This window comes from Thunnus thynnus, chromosome 11, assembly GCF_963924715.1.
Source record: "Thunnus thynnus chromosome 11, fThuThy2.1, whole genome shotgun sequence".
Classification (NCBI taxonomy): Eukaryota; Metazoa; Chordata; class Actinopteri; order Scombriformes; family Scombridae; genus Thunnus; species Thunnus thynnus.
The window spans coordinates 29,461,219-29,482,205 of record NC_089527.1 but is presented as its reverse complement, the minus strand read 5'-3'; the positions used below and the strand labels follow the sequence as shown (position 1 = coordinate 29,482,205).

Genomic DNA, 20,987 nt, shown 5'->3' with positions numbered 1-20,987 from the left:
AAAAAGAGAAGGGAAGCTCGGATCAGGTCGAGTGATAGTCACCGCGGTACCCGGGCGCCTGGACCGGATTTGGTGCTGTTGTGGTCCTCGACATGAAGCTGAGCTTCTAGCCGGTGTTAATAACCAAGGGCACGGTCAGGGGGACTTAAGCGGCCCCGAAAGCTTGATACAGACCGTCGTTCTGTGCTGATTTTCTAACATATCATAGAAATGCTCCCTAGCTGTGTAGAGTCGGGGTTAGTTTGGCATTCAGCAGCCAGGTATCCGGAATGGACCGTATTTCAGCCCATCAGCATGCTTGGGGGATGTTCTGGTGGCTGCGCATTACGCATCACTTCTCAGTGACATAAGCCTTATATAATAATTCCAGGCGTTTGATATGAATATGTCATTAGTCGGTTGTTATTTGCGCAACTGGCGCAAACAGCTGCACGTCTCCACCTTGGGACCTGCTGGGAAAATGATGTCAACTTGGCTTCATGCGCAAACTGATAGTGTTGGAAAGGTAGAGGAGCACCTATGTAAGGTGGTGATGTGGCTGGGGTTGGTCTGGCGCAGCTGGTGATGTTAACTGCTTGCTTGCTGAGTGTTTTTGTTGCATGGAGGCAGTCTCAACCTATAGCGCCAGGCCATCCTCTCTGTCCACCTGGTGTTGACGTGGGAAGCAAGGTTGCATGTCAGAGCTCATTAACGCTGGACCCTCGTTTCCCTCACATGCACGTGAATGCAGGCTGGCTCATAGCTCTGCATTGCAGTCTGTACTGAGTCTAGACCAGGCTATTTTTTCCCCTCAGTGCACTACTGAGTTGCTTTGCACATAGATTCCCTCTGTTGGTGTTTTTTCAGGCCAAAAAGCTGTGATGCATTTTCTTTGCAGCTCAGCTTGGTGTTGCACATGGAGAGGGGTGCCTTTGGGGTTCTCTCTCAATGTTTTGACACTAGTTAACCTCACAGACCCGCCATGATGTGTTATAACTCTTAGCACATGTAGGGTTGGGGTATCGCTCCTGAAATACTAGCCATACTTAGATTAGGCAGCACACTCACTGATTTGGAGAACCCCATTCTGTTTCTGAACAGTCAAGAACAACTTACTGTTCTTGAATGTCATGCTGTTTTGGCTTGTGCTTCCTGTCACATGATCACCCTGTACAACTCTTCCTCTTCCAGCTTCAGTGTTTTACACTCAAGTAGACCTTTACAGTCAACAGTCATATTGTATGCATCTCTGGTGTGGTGTCCTCCAGCGGAGTGTAATAATGTATGCAATGTTTTTATTCACTTATTCTAAGTACAGCACTTGGAGGAACTTTCACACAAGCAATTGACATTTGACATAAATTTTAATCCCCTACATTTCTGGACAAAACATGCTTTTATGAAAGAATACATTGTTTGTTTAATGGAAAAAAGACAAATATAGCCAACATGTTAGCATTTGGACATCATCGCAAATATTTTCTTTCAGATTTATGAAATAATTAACATGTTTATAATGTTGAGTGTGATTTATTAAGTGTTTACTGAAAGTATTTAAAGTACCCCTAATCTTTTAAATTTCATTTTAGTGGGGCTTTTTTCTCACAACCTTTGTTTGTGGATGTATCAGTCTGGTCTGTATAGAAGACATCAGCTTTAAAACAATACAGCATGATATCCCCCAATTGAAACTTCCATATATGTATCAAGTATGCATACGTTTAAAAGCCTATTAAGTGCTCTTTGCTATGGATTTTGAATGTATACTTCGGGTCCAAGTGTCTTATGCAGTTTACATGGGAGTGTACAGTGTAAGTGCAATAACATACAACACAATAGCCCTGATGTATGATTGTGTGTAATTATGTTTTTTTAGTGAGTCAGTCATAGGTGCAGATTCAACTCGATAAGACTACGCTAAATGTCTTTTAGTCGGTGTCATTGCTGCATTTATTACATTTTTTTCATGTTTGGCATATGTTGTTAGGATTTTTTATTGGGGCTTGGGAGCATCATTACTTAAGTGGAACAGATGAAATTCTCTGAGTAGCTCAGAATATTGAAACTGAGTATCAAAAGCTGGCATTCAATGGATGGTCAGATTTGTGATCATCTTTACTTATTTGATCAGAGAGTTTCTGATTTAAATTTTAAACATGATTTTATATTTAGGAAAAATTCTAATACATCTGTTTGCATTTAGATGACATTAAGCATTTGGGAATTTTTGCTCCTTTCAACGAATAAAAAAAATGTGTTTGTAGAAAACCATGTTTTGTTATTATATCTCAAAGTAAAGTATCAGGTTTTCATAGGAGACCCAGTCCTATGCTGGACCATTGCACTGGATTTCTAGGTGTTGGCTATTCTGTCTGTCCACCCCCTTTATCTTCCTAAGTACCTGTCTTGACATCAGTGTCAAGTAAATTATGGTCAAAAATGGCAACTGACAGTGGCAGATCTGCACATTTTCTTGTAGAAATACACAAGTAGGTCCCAGGAAGTAGTCTGTATTGTCAGTTTCATCTTGAGGTACTTGTTGTGATGACTTATTTCCAGTCACAGGAAGATGTATGTAACCATGTGATGTGTCATTGAGCCTTGTCGGGAGGTCAGGGCCCCCTGCCAGACAGCACAGTACCTCTTGGGCTGGTAGGGAGGCAGACATTGGGCTTTAATCAAGAGATTCTGTGTGAAGGATGGACTCTGTATCCGGCAGCTCACCTGTGTTTAGTTGTAACACTGTTGCCAGTTAGCACACTGAGAAAGGGCAGATGCCCAAAACATCCATGCAGTCCATGAATAAACTATTTAAATGGAGTGAATGTCCTACTTCTGATTTTTGATCTTTGTAACTAACATGCCACCAATTGCAAGTTTAACAAAAAAAAATCTAAAAGTAATAATTGGGAGTTTACCAAAGGGAAAGTGTAATTTGTAAAACCCCAATACTTCCTCTCAACAGCCTTCCTGTTTCCTCCGAGATACAGCTGTAAGTTTGATTTTTATTGGAGGCACCCACAGTGCTGGGGCCAAAATGGCCGCTGCAGTGATGTCAAGGCATTGACCTGGCTTCCTCTGTAGTGTAGTCTGTCTCTCTTCTAAAAGTGTTATTCAGTTGCTTTCAGGCTCTTCCTGCTCTGGGTGACTGTTGGGGTGAAGAACATAGAGGTACGAGGATCATTGTCTGCACAGAAGTGTGTCTGTGAGCTTGTATCTGTGCGTGTGTTTCTGTGCTGCAGCTGTCAGCAGTGATGTGATGTGTGGCTCAGAGCCACCCTCACTGCTGTATAACATGAAAAGGACATTTTGACAGAAACAGATCAACATGGAGAGTGCAGACATCCCCCAAAGTGCTTTAAATAATATCTGATACTGAATGTGGCACCATTTTTTTTTTGTATTTCTCCTCTTTTGGACCTATAGAGACACTTAAAACACATTTGGTAACACTTAAATGTCAATTTGGTATTTTCACATTGAGCTACATTTACTGCATCAAACAGGGTGATATCTCAGACATTTACATTTTGTTTTGGCCAACTTAACAGCACCCAGATGTAGAGCACAGAGAACAAGTCCCTGTGGTGGTGGGCCTTACCATCACCACGGCAACCAAGGTGTAGCTTCACTGGTTGCCGGGGGCAACAAGAAAGAAGCTGTGTAGAACGACGCACAGGGGTAGGGAGCAGGGAGGGAGGGAGGGATGTGAGAGACAGCAGGTGAGAGGAGGCGTGCGATGTGGGGTATTTGGGTTAGGAGGTGCGGAGGACAGGAAAGAAAGAGGAGGATGAGAAGAAGAGATGTGGCAAAGAGGAACAGGAGGAGCAAAGTTGTCCCGTTGCTGGGCAGGCACGTAGCAGTTGTTAAGTGTGTGAATGAAGACATAGCCTCTACTGTTGCATCTGTTGAGCCTCTGCCGTCCCCGTCATAGTGTTTTCCTGTGGTAAATGAAACCAGAAATGCTCAATTTATTAGCATCACTGAGTCCTTCACCAACCTTCATCCCTTTCAATGAAATAGTTGTCTGAGGCAATGTTGCAATCATTTGAGGAAATTGTGTCAGCAGAAATGTTTTGATAAAACAGAATTGCAAGTTTTTGAGCTGATTTTTTGCTGTAAACTTGAACATTTTAGATCAACACATTCTTGGAGGGTATGACTAATATAAGCAGAGGCTGCAATAAAAAATGCACCAACATGTTTTTCAACTGTAGTTTCCACCAATAATTTAGTATTAGAGTATTGACAGTGCTGGCAAGTCGTTTCAGTGGAAATACTATTGTAGTTGGAAATAATCTGGTGTTACTTCTCAGAAAGGACTTGCAACACTGTAAACTCACACTTTTACTTGTTATTAACTTTACAAAAGAAGGAAACAAAGAGGCCTGAAATGTGCCTCTTGATGCTCTCGCTGTAGTGGTGTGACTCAGATTTGAAGAGTTCTTACACGTAGAAGAGAAAATATTGAGGGATCTTTGTGTCACCTTTTTTTTTCTCCCTTTTTTTTGCCCTTGCCTTTTTTCTCTCTTGGTAGGATGTATACTCCTTGTAAGTCACCTTGAAAAGAGAAATGTATCTCAACGACCTAACGAGTGAAGTGACACTGCAGAGGTGGTCTCATTACTGCCCTAGCATCACCACTACATGCATTTTGGCTCCAACTGTTAGCAGAGCTGTCAGTCATATCAGACTTCTAGCTGTGTGGTGGAGAAAACATGTCAGAGTTTGAAATGAAAGGCTCATATCTGGGACATGCATGGTTGAAAATTAGATGGACGTTTTAATAAGCAGCCAGTTCACTTACATTATCAAAACATTTTTCACCTGCCTTTTAGTGGTAGGTGGCATCTAGTCATTTGAATGTTTTGGGCTTTTTTTTTTTAATGCTGTGAGCTGGACAAACAAAATTCCCTTCTCCCCCATTGGACTGTAGCAGCTTCAGAAATGACAAATATCTGAAACACTTAAATAAAGTAAAATCTAAACTATTTGCATGGCTTTAGGCTACAGGTAATATTTTGGGTGTACAGACCGTTAAATGTGTCCAAAAATCAGCCAGTGATGACTGAGACACAGAAGAGGCGGCAACTATAGCACCGGTAATGAGTCTTCATCAGGCATGTGGAGGCTGTGTGGGGGTAGCTTGCCTCTGGGGATACCTGAGCTACCTGTACAGCTGTCAGACTTGATAAAACCAGTCGCCGGTGCTGGCTTCACCTAATTGTCTCTGCCTTTTGTTTGTGTTGCCAGGTGGTTGCCTTAGCGATGGACGGGGAGTCAGAACCAAACCCTGCCGTAGCAGAAGAGGCAGGGGAGCGGGTGGAGCCCATGGATGCCACTCCTTCCCCTCAGCAACAGACCACACCCCCCTCCGAGGAGGCTGGGGACGCAGTTTCCATGGTAACAGAAGATGGAACCACAAAGGAGGGCGGCACAGAGGACAATGATGATGATGTGGTTCTGGTAGAGGAGAACGCTCCCCAGCCTTCAGCCACAACCCTTTCCCAAGACACGCCCAGCACAGACTGCCTTGAGCTGGCTGCTGCCGTGGCAACTGTAGACATGTCCACGGCAACAGTGCCCTCCAGAATCCCCAGTCCTCCTGCGTTTTCCAGCACATCCACAGTGGCAGCACCTCCTCATCCTCCAACCACAGTAGCAGAGCCTATCATCATTGATGATGAGGAGGACTCTGAACAGAAAGACACTTCCTCCTCACCGGCACCCCCTGGAGGCTCCTCAGCACCCCACTCGCCAGGTGCCCTCAGCAGCACAGAGCCAGATTCAGAAATCAGGATCGCCAGTGTCACGACACTGGGCGAGAAAGGAAGCTCCGCAGTTTCCACGGTAAATGCTCTGCCACATCCAGTGGACATCCAGGCAGACATGAACCTGATGATAACCTCTGTGACATCACTGCAGGGAGGGGCAGCGGCTGTCGCAGCGGTGAGAATCACCAGAACTGATTTTATTTATTTATGTATTTATTTTTCAATTTATGTTGCCACCTTCTTGTCTACATTCACTTCCCCCCCTGTGTGTTTTTCAGGGTGTTTTTTTTTTGTGATAAAAGATGTTGTCTGCTGGTAGACACTGCAGAAAGCAGGTGTTCTCTCTGGCATTATTCCTGGCAAAGTAGATAATGATATCTTTGTAATGACACTGCTGAGAGTTGATATTTTATGCCAGTATTTATTCATCCACGTCGCTTTGGCAGCTCCTTTCGGTGTTTCCCCTAGGTTGACTGTTTGTGGGGGGGAGGTTGCAGCGGGGGCGGCAAGCGGGGGGTGGGGGTGAGCAAGCCTTGGGAGAGACTCAGAACCCAGATATTTCTCGTTCTCAGCAGATGAGATTGACACTAAAATGAGAATAGCTGGTCCACCTTAAAGGTCAGTCAACTTTAAGTGAACCTGGTCTGGTTAGGCTAACCTATTGTCGCTAACTTCGGGGCTAACCTCCTTCACTTTAATCAGCAGGTGGCAAGCAGGACACGGGAACTTGGCTTGGATCTTCAGGAGTTGTAGCCTTTATTCACTGACAAATAGCCTAAACTGTATACACACTGCACTGCAACATTAACAGCTATCATGCTAACGTAACAGTCACTCTCTGCTCCGTCACTACCTCACCATCACACAGACGCTCTCTCTCTCTCTCTCTGTCTCAACCACACACTTGCTACTTTCTGCCTTAATGGAAGACTAATACTCGCTATTTTAGAGAGTATTATATTACTCTTGTTGGCTTTTTTCTCACAAAGTTTTTATTGCACTTACAGTAACGTGTGCACATAAATGAGGTGAATAACATAAACATTTTGTTTCTTTCAGGAGAGGCAGGGGGTCTTGTTATGGAAGGGGAAATGCTGCCTTTAGTCAGATGACATTATATTCAGTGCAGTTTCTACAGACTGTGCATCAGACAGAATCTTCATGTCTTGGGTTCCTTGTCATATGTCTTGTTTTCTATAGTTTTGTAACTGAAGAGAAAAGTTAACCTAAGCACCTTGCCTCTAGGCAGGTGAAGGCCAGGCAGAGGAAAATGGTCTGCAGATCAGCAGCACCTTTAGCCTGAATCTCGACACCGCATCTGGTCGACCAACAGCTTCTTTCAACCCTGGGCGGGGCTCAGGCTCGATGGACCAGCTGGTACAGAACGGAGACACGGGGACGCACAACAGGACAGGTAACAGTATGAGGAAACTCCCTGTATTGCTGTCTGTGTTTTAACAGGTGGTGACCCACTTCACTTGGCATGAGAGGGAAACATTGCTGACTCTCAACCAGCATTGTATCTTTACAGTGCGGGTAGTATATGCAAATGAACAATGTTTACCTTCCCTCCATGTTGCCTGCACCCAGAGCTCCCCAGTCATGCGTCAGTATATTTGGAAGAAAACAAGTTTCGTGATACAAAGCCAAATATCGCGCTGTTGAATCACACACAACAGAGTCTGGAAGAGGAAGTGACCACCGGCGCAACGTTACAGCCTCAGCTAAGCTAACATGCTAAGCCAAACAAACAACTAGCTTTACAATATAATGTCTGAGCAGAGATGTGGCGCTATTACTACAATATTTGAGGCCGAATATAGTGCTGTGTAATCAGACAAAACAGAGTGTGGAAAAGGAAACAACCACCAGACCGGAGCAACGTTACAGCCATAGCTGTAACAACTTCAGCTGCTGAGTTTCTCCGTGATCCTAACACTTAACACAAACAAAAAACTAGCTTTACAATATAATGTTAGAGCAGAGATGTGGCATTACTATTACAACTTATGAGGCCGAATGTAATGCTGTGTAATCAGACAAGAGTATGTAGGAGGAAGCAACCACGGAAGCAGTAATAGTGTCAGCCGAGAGAGGCAGCTGCACCACCGATGCTCGGTGAGGATCGTCAGAGATAATGGAGACAGACTGAAAACTCTGCACTGCAACAAACTTTGTGGTGCTTTGGTAAACCTGACTTTGTTTTCTGACAGATTATTATATCAGACATTGCCAACTCTGAATACAGAATACATTTAAATAAGGGAAAGGAGAGTTTACCTCACTGTAACCTTACTTTTACCATGAGTCCAAATTCTGTCCAAAAAAAAGACAAAAAACTCTTTTTACACCAATCGGAGCTGGTGTTCACATCCAGAGAAAAGCAATAGTTCAAGGTTGAGGGCAAGGAAGAAATCATTACTGACCAGTTGCATGTAAACATGAGTTTTAGAGTAATTAGGTTATGGAGAGTTGGAGTGAAACCAGAACTTCTTTGTTCTGCTCCAGAAGTGTGAAAACTTAATTCAAAATCCTGTTAACATTTGTAGTAACATAAATAAGTAAAGATTGGAACATAGGTGGGCCATCACACACTTTGTGGTTTCACAGTGCGACAGTCCTCAGCCCTCACAGACTTGTTGGTATTGAAGTCTGTCTGAGTTGATAAGGTGAGACATTGGGACACCACATGGACTCCAGATGACAAACCGTGATTGTGCTAGAGATGCAACAAGTGTGAGGTCAGCATGACTGGCAGTGTTCACAGTAACTGATGTTGGTTAGTTTCTGGTTGTGGCTGTGAAACAGATGCAAAAAAAATAGCCAGTTTATTGTATGATAGGTCGAAATTCTCTGTTGTCATGAAAAGAATGCAGGGAAGGGAAACAATGCCGCTGAATGTAATGAAATATAAAGATATACAAAGATAAACTCACTTTTGAAATACACCATGTGGCCAAAAGTATGTGGACATTACACCAATATATTTGAAGATGTCATTCCAAATCCATGAAATCTTAATCTGTTGGCTAAAATGTAATGGCATGCTGTAGCATTAACCATGTAGCTAAAAACCACGAGGAAAAGCTTCAGACCAAAACTACACAGAAATATGTGCACAGGGTAGTCACATTCTTCCACCATATAATGAACTGTGGAAAAGTGGAGTCCAACTCTAAGAATGACAAGAGACAAAGTGGGACTTTTCAAGGAGCTTTCTGAAAAAATCTTTAAGAACAATATCAGGAATTGTGCTTGGTATTTGATTGACCCATCTTAATGACGTTCCAACAGTTATCAGTAATCGGTGTTGGTCTAGAAGAAAATGAAAAAAGATGACTGACCCATTGACTCACCCTTACTGTCGTTTATTACACACATTTTTCGTGAAGTTTCTGGAGTTCTGTGCAAGTCACGAGTGCTGTCATTCCATTGTTTTACCACTGCTGGCCACCAGGGCACTAGTGTTGTTTTTATTGTCTACTCAGGTAAAACAGAGATACAGGATGGAGAACACTGATGGCTGTGGTTCTTTCTTTCCCACCAGACTCGTGGATCTCCCAGTCAGCTTCAGTCCCTCGCAACCAAAAACAGACAGGGGTGGACTCTCCATCACCTGCCACCTCCCTGCCCAAACCTCCAGGCCAGTCTTCCTCCTCTTCTTCTCCAGGTTCCCAGCCACAACCCAGGACAGTCAAGGTGATACATGCTGTTCATTAAGATCCTGTGTAGTTCATTATGTACAGGAAGACATTGTACACACTGCCAGAGTTAAGGGCCAGATATAGTCTGGCTATAGTCTATAGTCGTGGTTCTCTTCACTAGATCTGGGGTCTAGTTTTATGCCTTTTTTTTAATTGCCATTTGGTGCAGTCCTGTTGTTTGTTGTGCTGGTAAACTTAAAAGCATATGTGCCTTAAAATAATCACCAAGCACCATTGGAGCAGATTCAAATGAGATGCTGTTAAAAAGAAAGTGTCTGTTCATATATTTTACTATGTGTTTATTTGTATAATAAGACAAACTGACAAGCTGGAAATGTTATTTTGGATCTGATAAGAGGTGGAATTTAACACATAAACTCCTGCATCCATTACCTGATATATTTCTTTGGTTTGGTCTTTGTTGTCCGGCTGTATTTGGTGGGAGAACACCAGCAGACTGCAAATTACAAAATTCACAAACTTTTTCTCTTCACTTGTTCTTTCAATATCCCATTCATTTCTTATTAGCCTCCAGCAGGAATTGTGCCATCACGTCAAAACACAAATATCTGTTCATGACCAAAATGGGGGAGGGGTTGTAAAGAAGGAGACTAATATCATAAATCACTTATTGCTGTTGTAAAACTTCCCTGCAGTCACAGTTGTGTTTGTTCATTCCAGGTGACCTGTGCTAACTGTAAAAAGCCTCTGAAGAAAGGCCAAACGGCTTACCAGCGTAAAGGCTCCACACACCTGTTCTGCTCCACCACCTGTCTTTCTGCCTTCTCACACAAACCCACCCCCAAGAAAAGCTGCACCATGTGCAAAAAGTGAGTTTCATGTCAGAAGTGCTGGAAAACCAATGAGACATTTTATGAATCAAAGTCAGGATTGTTCATGTAGTGTTAAGTGTGAAACTTTGAGTACATGCAAGAATAAGATTGTAACAGACTATAAAATCTGTGTATTAGTTTCAGTTTCAATTAAGGTTAAAAATCATTTTTTCTATTTGAATTACCACCAGTAGTTTCAAACAAGTTGTCTCTCTCAGGTGTTAAGTATTTTTTTTTTATATTTGTATTTTTTTAAACTAATATCTCAGATGTGGCTTTTCTGTGTTGTGTGTATTCCAGGGACATAACAAACATGAAGGGTACCATCGTCGCCCAGGTTGACTCCAGCGAGTCCTTCCAGGAATTCTGCAGCACTGGCTGCCTAGGCGCATACGAGAACAAACAAAATCCACCCAAGTCGGGCCTGAAAACCAAATGTACTGTCTGCGGGAAGCTCACGGAGGTCAGTCTGTCAGACACACTTTGCAACACATATTTCAGTTCTCTCCCATACATTCATCTTAATCACAGCAACATACAGTTAGTGCAACAGAAGTATAAGCTTTGTTTCCAAGATAGGAGAAGAAGAAGAAGAAACCAGTTGTAAAAAATGTGAGACACAAGCTACAGCATGTTAATATTTCAGACAATGGAATAAATAATTAAGTTGCAATGGATTAAAATAAGAGTGAAGGGAAACAGCAGTGCATTCATAGTATACACTGACTTACCAGTTCATTAGGGACACCTATGCAATGTAATATGCAGAGGTGTTCTATAGTTACATGTATTCTGTCTTATTAGGGTTGACAAAACATTAAACACCTTGTAATATAATGCAGTCTGATACAACACCACCACTAAATACAACCTCAAAAATTACCAACCAGTTGAATAAAAGTCTTACAGTCAATATAAACTGATGATTATAAGCTTAACAGAGATAGAGCTTAATGCAGTGCCACTGAATTTCAGGTTTCATCCTCTCTTTGTTATTTACAGCCTTGGATTTTCTGTGCATTTTGTGTCATTAAAAGCATAATGAGAACACCAGTGTTTTATTGCCACTGTCTCTCTTTCTCTCCCTTATTGTCTCCCTCCTCAGGTCACTTTCTTTCAATATATATCGCTGTCGTGTTCCCTGTCTGCCTTCGCTGTTCACTCATTCTGTGTACACTTGCTTCGTTTCTTTACTCCATCCCCCACTCCCAATATGGCTTCTTAGGGCCAATTTTTAGGCCGTCAGCTCAGTGTCCATCACCACCTCGTGCAAAAACACTTCAAATTGGATGACAGTTCCTCCCACCTGACAATGAAGCTGTTAGAAACATGCAGAGTATACACAGACGTCTTCACACTTGTCTAGGTTTCTAATAGCCCCTCATTCACTGTCAAGGAACTCCACTGGAAAAACATTCAAATTTGCTGATCTTCATCCAGATTTTTCCACAGCATTTGGGTATTAAACTGAAGACCTTTCATACACAAATTTGATTATGTCACATTGGGGCAGCAGCCTGCACACATGGTAGGAAAAAGCACCTTTTAACTAGAGAAACCAGGATTAAGTTTCTGTGATGTCAACCCGACTGAAAAGTCTGAACATGACATTGAAAACCATTCAATGTTTCAATCAGAATACTGATAACAGATTGTTGAGGCTGATATTGATATTTGAGGGCCTTAGATTCTGTGTAAAGCTACAAAACATAACTTAAAGGTTCACACACACACTTCCTAGCTTGTAGGAGAACCTACAGTGGCCGCGACACTCATGAAAAACGTGAAAGGCCCTTTCTAGAGCCAATGCTTGGTTTGTCTGTTGTGGGCTTCTGTAGAAACATGGCAGTGCAACATAGCGGTCTCTGTAGAAGATGACCTGCTCCCTATGTAGAGCTCATTCTAAGCTACTTATTTTCAGGTGATTATACACTAATTAAAACGTAGTTATGAATATCATATTCCATTTCTACCAAGTATGTTGTGCTACATGCCACTAAATTCTACATACTGTGACTGTCTGTCTGTTACAGGCCTTACAATCTGAAGTTTGTGGCTATGTCTGTTCAGCTCCTGAAATTATCATAGTTTCACCTCTTTTCTGTATCTTTTTTTTCTCTTTATAAATATTTTGTTCTTCGTGCCAAAGGCTGTTAACAGTTGAAATTACTGATTCGTCATTGTGGGAAGGTTTCCAAATATGAGTGTTAACATTACATATAAATAAGTAAATTCATGAGAGTGACAGTGTAGTAGTGAGAGGGGTGATCAACATTTTGGTGAAGTGAAAGCATCTTATAACATCACTAACTGCATAACTACTGTGTAAACTGAGTTTTTTGGGTTCAGGAACAGTTTTTAGTACTGATTTTACAGCTTGACAATTAACTATACAACAACACATTTTAATGTTACAACTTTAGTTTAGGGGAGACTTGCCAGCAGCTGATTTGCACAGCTAAAACGTCTCTCTGTAGTACATACTGACAAATGTGAACCACAGAAACACTGATAGTTAGGTGGTTGTTGTGTTGAGCTTATTTGGTTTGTAATACAAAAGCTGGTCCCAGCTCATTTGAATCTTCTCTCTCTCGGTTTACTTGTCTAGCTTACATATTCAGTATTAAAGCTGTAGGCATATGCATAACTACAGAATGAGCAGTTTTAAAAGGATGTTGAATGAAGTTTGGTTAATGAGGCTTTTGGTGTTTCTTCTGCATGTTTGTCTACAGATCCGGCACGAGGTTAGCTTTAAGACTGTGACCCATAAGATCTGCAGCGACACATGTTTCAACGTTTACCGCAGGGCCAACGGCTTGATCATGAACTGCTGCGAGCAATGCGGCGACTACCTGCCCAGCCGAGCGTCAGCCAACCACTTCCTGCTGGTCGATGGCCAACAGAAACGCTTCTGCTGCCAGAACTGCATCAGGGAGTACAAGCAGGTACTGTAGGCCCAACCACAGGCTGCAGGTGTGTAGAACTTGCCTGATTGGAGCTTGTGTGATTGATTTCATTTATTTCATTCAGCAGTACACATTGAAATTATAATGTGCTTTGAAAGCCAGAACTTTGATTCATGTCAAAGTTGTTTTGTATTAATTTAGCTGTGGTGACCCCTCCTCCTCCTCACAGCCACGAATTTGCCCCCACAGCAATTAAAATGTAAAACAATAAAATGATTATTCTGGCCTTGTTACTCACCCTTTTAGAGTATTAAAAACACACATTCTTGCAGTAACACAAATGTGCATGCCAGTAAAAGGGCAGGAATATTCAAGGGAGGTGGTAGCTGAATCTGACATCCTTGCATCTCTAAACCTCTGAGGCTGCACAAGAACGAAAACCAAAGATATTCTTTTCATCATACAAAGATGTAGTCTTGGGTTCAGAAATAAACAATACTTCCAGTGAATATTTGCACCGTCTATGTTTTAACGTCTTCACTGTTTTCAGTGCAGTGTTTCTCAAAGTAACAGCAGTCAGAACGTCTTGTTTCATTCGTGTTTCATTCATAGTTATTTAAAAAAATCTAATTTATTGTCCGTATTTCATTACTGTATGACACAGGCACAGCTCTAATGCCAACTTGCTTTGAATCTGTACATCTGTCTCACTTTTGTTGTCTCTGTGAAGCTTTGATGTGATATTGAAACAGATTTGAACATTTCTAAATTACTGATTGTTGAGATGTTGATTCACAATATACAATCAACTATGATTCATTGTTTGGTAACAATAACGTGTTTCCTGCATTTTTTTTTAAATTGTCCATTAATAGTAATGGGCAGTTCACTCCTTATGCAGCATGTATGGGTGCCAACTCACCCAGAATTCAATTTTTTTTCCATTTCATGTCATAGATTTTCTTGGAAAAAATAATGTGAAAACTTCTATCAAATTCATGTGATAGCTCTAATCCAAATACTTCTTTAGTTATGAATTTTTGAAGCTTTGCCCTCTGAGCTACATCCTTTTTAAGATTTTTTGACTGTATATTTTCCCAAGAAGGATTATTTTAATTTCCTTGAAACTTTTTTTATGGGAAAGTGTTAATATTCATTGCAGATATATAACACATTTAAAAATGTTATATTACTCCTTCATCATTTAATGATTTTTTGAAAACAGCTAATTTTTCGTACTTTTCACTGGCTGTTATATTACATTCAGTGGTTTTATTTCATGCGTAGATCTTTGTACTATGTTGACTTCAAGGTTTTCTATCTATTGAGCCTGATTTTCATTGGATTCAGGAAATTTACTTATCTTGCGTGGCAGCTAGATCATGCAAGAATCCATCTTGTCTCGCAAGGTGAGCGGGTGATACACAGTGATATCACCTGACAAGTATTTTTTGAAAGTGACTGGCCTTTTCAGTTTCCAAGGAAGACTTCTCAGATCGTTCTGTGTAACAAACCATCTGGCACGTTAGGTTAGAAATTTGCAAGTTACAGTTTGTAATGGCTTGGTTTCTTGCATACTGGATGATATCATCTTGTTCCGAGTGTCTGGGCAAAATATTAATTTTTAATCTTAATCTTAGTTAGCTCAATACACATATGTTATTTGGTACTTTCAAACTTTTCTGAACTAATTTCAAGTCTAGGCTAATCCCACTTGAACCAGGTTTGGGCGGATTATTGCAAAATGGATTGCAACATACCCAGAAGAATATAAAATAGTGCAATCATTCATTTCATCATGAAGCAGTTTGATGTGATAGTGAGATCATGGAACCCTGCTCTATTGGAAAAAGCTTAGAAGAAGAAGCCAAACGTCACAGGACAGCCTACACTAATGGAAAAGTTGATCTTTCAAGTTTGGCTGAGTTGGGAACAGACAAGGAACTGTTGAAGTTGAGAAGTGGATGTTCTGACTTGACAGATGATGCCACAGTTTGTTTTTGCATCACCAGAAGTACTTTTTGGTGCTTTCTTGAGAAACAATGTTGTGATCCATTCAACTTGCATCCCAACAGCAAACGGAGTAGCTCACTGAGGATCATAAATAAAGAGAAAGCAAGGGAGCTTATAACACACACAGGAAGGTCTATCAAGCCTGGACAGAAGTGGTGTCCCCCGTGTGTGATAAAAGACTCAGATTTCATTGTTGAAGCAGAAATTGATTAGGATACACAGATGACTGAATACGAAGAGTACACGCCAACATCTGCAGCTAGCAGAAATGAAACCCAAGCTATGTCATCAGTACATGCTGCGAAAGTGGACAACATGAACGAAAGCCTCACAAGTGCAGGATTTTCTCCCCTGAAGCCCAGTGCTATCAGCTAAAGAGACAAAGCCAGCTATGGGAAACGTGAATGTTTTGAATTACAGCAAGCTTTTACGCATGAAATTTCTCGGTGTCTTGCAGTGGATGTACCTCAGGGAGTATCCTGCAAATTATCCTGAATATACTTCTGGGTATGTTACGGTCCATTTTACAATAATCTGCCCAAACCTGTTTCAGGTGGGATTAGCCCAGACTTGCTTCATTGTTTTTAATGTTTCTAGTTGATGATGTCATAGATTAGTTCAGAAAAAGATATATTTAGCAAGATCTGTGGCACTTTTTTTATGCAGGATCAAGTAACTTCTAGATGTGATAGAAGTATATTAATACCACACAGAATCAAGATTTGGTGGCAAGAAAGTGAAAACTAGTGGAGATACTAAAGGTGCAATATAAGACAATCAGCCCCAGTGGATGTTGCACTAGCACCAGTATCTCAGACCAAAACAAATGTGCATGTGGTTTACTCAGTAAAATTGTTTTCAGAAACATATTTTAGTGTTCTGTTTGGCTGTAATTTGAGAAAGTTTGTGAGGCAGCTGCTGTATTGGAAATGGACACGCAGGACATGGATAGACACATGGCCAGAGAAGCTACCAAAACACAGAACATAGACGCTGGGATAACAACACACACACACACACACACACACACACACACACACACACACACACAGAGACTGTGACTTTATTCTGTGCTCAGGTCGCAATTACGTCATTATATCTTTACATGACAAATAGTTGCTTGCTGACATCTAAGTGGGGCTGAAAAGTTTATTGCAACTTCCATTTCTGAAAATTAATCATTCGGGAAAAAACATTTATTTTTATTAATATGATTACTGTAAAACATTCAGCAACAACTGTTTACATGAATACATGTTTCAAATTATCCTTTCTTTTTCATGGATGTTCAGTACAAATTTCAACCCAATCCAATGAAAAATAAGTGATTGGCGAGGCTTAAAACATACATACAAAGAATCACAAAAATGATGAAATTTAGCTCAGAGGGACAAACAAAAAATTCATGACTAAAAAGTATTTGGGGTAGAGCTATAGGATTTTGCAAGGTCCCATGAATTTAATAGAAGTTTTCACATTTTTTTCTATGACATAAACTATATTATTCCTGAAACACATAGAAACTGCTTCACAGGAATCTCAGACTTTCTGTTTTAAAACAAAAATAATGGTGCTGTCTTGATCATTAAAGCTGGTGGAGTTACAAATATCACCAGCCATTGTCATTGTTTTACCAGCCAGATATGTAAATAAACTACTATAGGTGCACCAAACAATGATTGACAGGGTCACCTCATTTCCATCTGTAATATCACTAATGCAATGTGTGCAGTTTAAATCAGTGTTCAGCATTCAGTTTTTACTGAACACATTACAGCCAAATTGTATTGTGAAGAAATAGTAGGCAGAAATTAGAGGCTGCAATTGTATTTGTTGCTTGGCAACACCAGTTTATTGGACAATCTACTAGTAAGGAGAGTAAATCATTGGGATCTGTCTCTTTAGACTGATCAGTGAAATTGAAATATGCTATGGTCTTAAACAGACACAGTGTCCAGTAATGATGAGCCTTCCTGAACAAACTGGGTCTGCTGGTAAAATGGTGAAACAAAAGTGATTGGAAGATTTGGGGAGTACTAGCCTCTGTGGCTGGTGGGCAGAAGTTATCTGCCTCCATTGAGTTTACAAATTACCATGTGTCATCTTTTCTATATCAGACCAAAATGAAAAAAAAAAGAAAATCCTACCAGTTCCATAGAGATCATAATTACTGTATGCAATCTGGAGAGTGGAGACAGAAGTCTAAATTCTTTACCTTTCAGTTTTAAAACAATTTTTGAAGAACTGAAATCAATGTGGTACTGTTTTTCACACAGCTATCAATGCATCATCCATGTTGTATGTACTGCTGTAGGAGGAGATAAACAGAATTGAAACTGGTGACAGGTCTTACAGCACATATTGAAGATACTATAGATTTTAACAAGTAATGCAATGATAGATTCCAGAGGTGATGCTGCTGCAACATTTGGTAATTTATGGATCAGGTAGCTTTATCAATGACCTAATGTCATCTTATTGTCATTCCTGAATATTAGGTTGGCTGTTGTTTGACGTGATGTTCTCCCTGTTTGTCCCAGGCCCACAGTAAGCTTGCGAGCTGCCTGACATGCAAAACGCTGATCAAGACGGGCGAGGTGCTCCACAGCCTCGGAGCGGGCGGCACCATGGGTTCCTACTGCTCTGTCAACTGCATGAATAAGGGCAAGTTGGCGTCAACCTCCTTCTACAGTGAGTAACCAAAAGCAAAGTTTGTAGTTCTGAAAGCCTCTGTTTCTGATTATTGATAAACTGATTTGACAAACCAGCAAAGAAATATTCTTAATCTGTATCTCCACTCCTGACATGAGTGTTCATTGGAATACCTGAAAACCAAGGATTTGTTACTAACATTGAATTGATAAGTACAATAAACAGTATATTTGACCTCTGAAAAGGCATAACCATGTGTTATAAATGCATTTTTGTGTGAGTTTAATGTTTAACATCTGTTTGTGCAGACGCAGAACCCACGTGTCACTTCTGTAAGAGGAATTCATTACCGCAGTACCAAGCCACCCTTCCAGAGGGAAACATCCTCAACTTCTGCAGCTCTCAGTGTGTTACCAAGTTCCAGGTGGGGACTCATTTGTCATTTCGAACCAGAGGACACAAACTCTAGTCTTTTTAAGAGAAAATACATTTAAGAACGGAAGTAAAGTGGTCACAGTGTTGGCCTCTGAATGTTATTATACCTTCATTATACGTATATTAAAACCCAGGTTAACTGTAGTTAGCATCTAGCCATTTTCTGTTTCGGTGTTGACACATCCTCATGAAAACAGCAGCTCAAACCACAAACAGGTTCCCCCTGTAGAGTCCATGACCTGATTAGTTTTAAGCACCAAGCTGCATAATTTTACATGTTAACAAGAAAACAGATTTTGTTAAAACTTCCATAAATCTATCATACTTTATACAGAGTATAAAGTACAGGTATATTAATACACTCTCTTGTGAAGACATGTTTGTGGGAAGATATTTTCAAGTCAAAGTGTTAATTAGCTTCATTAATTACCTTGTAAATAATGAAGGTGATATATTTTGATCTATCAAATATCAAGATGCAAGTTGGCTCTTGTTACAAAGCAGCTGCAAGTCTTCAAAGGTTTTTATTTTCTGGGTGGGATATCGTCCCTTACAGAATGCTACTCTTCAAACGGCCACTAACGGACAGACGCCGCTCTCCACTGCAAACAACACCGTCCAGCTGAAGTGTAACTACTGTCGAGGAGCATTCAGCCTCAAACCTGAAACTCTGGATTGGGAGGTGAGACCATCCTGAGGAAGAGTCTTTTCATTTTCATACCGATATCGCAGGCAGGCGGTCTAATTTCTTATTCCACCACAAATGCATCTCAGTATCAGACCCAGGTAGACCAAGGCAGAATGTAGAGGGGTTTGAGCTTTAGAAGCACACTGCAGTTCTTCAATTATTTTCATGCATGCAGAGCATACCCGTAATGAATCTTAAAGGGGTACTCCTGCAACCTAGTTTTGCACTTCCATAAAGTTGAAGGACTTGTAAAAGACGTATTAAAAAAAATAATAATGGTCAACATAGATGCAGCAGAGGTCAAGATATCTTGACTTTTGGACCCTAGTACGGGTCAAACTCCAAAAACACTGGATCCTACATTTTCCATAATGCAACGCAATAGCGTCTTTCATCAGACCTTCCCTGACTTGTACATGCCCATGTCTTTCAAACCCCAAGTCCCCAGTTTGCAGTGCAGGGATTCTGTTTTCTATGGCTGAGTACTACTAACCATGACTAGTAAACTGATCTTCATGTGTAAAATTGGTGGAGTGACCCTTTAACCACAGAAATGTACAGTACATTTATCCAAATGTGTCTGTATTCAGGATAAGGTCTACCAGTTCTGTAGTAAGGCGTGTTGTGAGGATTACAAGAAGCTCCACTGCATCGTGACGTTTTGTGAGTACTGTCAAGAGGAGAAGACGCTACATGAGACGGTCAAGTTCTCCGGGGTTAAGAGACCTTTCTGCAGCGAAGGTACTAATCTCCTCTACTCTTAAGGACACTTGATAAATCTGAGTAGTAATCTTGACAGTTTTGACCGATCTTTATTGTGATAGATTTTCAATTTCTTTTTTTTTCCAAGATGTTTTTAGTTGTTTTCCATTCTTTAGTCTATTTAGTTTTTCCATGTTTAAGCACATCTCTTGTTCATACAGTATATCTGAGGTCATCTGTCCAGGATTTTGCTTTGTTGATTCTAGGTGAGACAGCATCCCAGTTTGTTCATCATCTTTCATTCTTTTTCTTTCTTTTTCTTTCTCTTTTGTTTCGTCTGTTGCCCTTTCCAGGTTGTAAGCTGTTATTTAAGCAGGATTTTATCAAACGGTTGGGTCTGAAGTGTGTCACGTGTAACCACTGCAGCCAGCTCTGTAAGAGAGGCGTGACGCGACAGCTCGGTGGCATGACCCGGGACTTCTGCAGTGAGGCATGTGCCAAGAAGTTTCACGACTGGTACTACAAGGTCCGCTCACACTCCATCCTTCTGCTAAAATAATTTAAACAAATGTACCCAGGAATACATTTTTGTTAATATCCTGAAAACATTCCCTTGTGGCCACTAGGCGGCGCGGTGTGACTGCTGTAAGGTGCAGGGTAACCTGACCGAGTCTGTGATGTGGAGAGCAGAGATGAAGCAGTTCTGTGACCAGCAATGTCTGCTGAAGTTCTACTGCCAGCAGAATGAGCCCATCATGGTCACACAGAAAGGCCCTGAGAACACCAGCCTGGGTACAAATTGTGTGCATGTGCAAGCGTGTGTGTGTGTGTGTTTCCTTTTATCTTCATAGGAACTAAGGTCTTCCCACAAATAACCCACTTGAGCACATGTTTACTGGTCCTTGTGACAGTAGATTCTATTTAGGGATGTCAGTGTCAGTTAATTTTGCTTTCGATAGACTGACACCCATTAGGCGGTAACCAACCGGTTACTTTTTAAGAAAAGTTGTGATGTAGCTTTTGTTTGTGGGAGCTGTCCAGCAGTCGGTAGTCAGAGCTAGCTTATCTGCCCTGGGTAGCTTGACTTTTAGCTCATCCTTCTTCACCTCAAAGTGTTTTTCAATGTGTTTAGTCACAGTAGCTTTCGATGGCATAACGTACTTGGGCTTGAGGTACTGAACTAGCTCTTTCAATCCCTCGCCCTCTACCACACTGATTGGCAGTATATCGGTCTCAATAATTTGGCATATCAACTGGATGATGACCTAATAACAAAGTAACACCTACGTTGTTATTATAGA

At 41.0% G+C, this 20,987-nt stretch overlaps 1 protein-coding gene across 4 annotated transcripts in view; it reads left to right on the top strand.

Annotated features, from left to right (window-relative positions):
- zmym2 (zinc finger, MYM-type 2) overlaps positions 1–20,987 on the top strand; it is a 36,781-nt gene that overhangs the window by 1,224 nt on the left and 14,570 nt on the right. For all 4 annotated transcript variants that reach the window (XR_010930684.1, XM_067604350.1, XM_067604352.1 and 1 more), the window contains exons 2-13: positions 5,233–5,928; positions 6,999–7,167; positions 9,301–9,452; positions 10,139–10,287; positions 10,591–10,753; positions 13,023–13,235; positions 17,750–17,900; positions 18,170–18,285; positions 18,853–18,978; positions 19,575–19,725; positions 20,040–20,212; positions 20,313–20,478. Coding sequence is in view for 3 of the 4 variants with exons in the window: in XM_067604350.1 (XP_067460451.1) it covers positions 5,248–5,928; positions 6,999–7,167; positions 9,301–9,452; positions 10,139–10,287; positions 10,591–10,753; positions 13,023–13,235; positions 17,750–17,900; positions 18,170–18,285; positions 18,853–18,978; positions 19,575–19,725; positions 20,040–20,212; positions 20,313–20,478 (2,410 nt within the window). In the remaining variant the exon portion in view is untranslated. The remainder of the gene's footprint in view (positions 1–5,232; positions 5,929–6,998; positions 7,168–9,300; positions 9,453–10,138; positions 10,288–10,590; positions 10,754–13,022; positions 13,236–17,749; positions 17,901–18,169; positions 18,286–18,852; positions 18,979–19,574; positions 19,726–20,039; positions 20,213–20,312; positions 20,479–20,987) is intronic.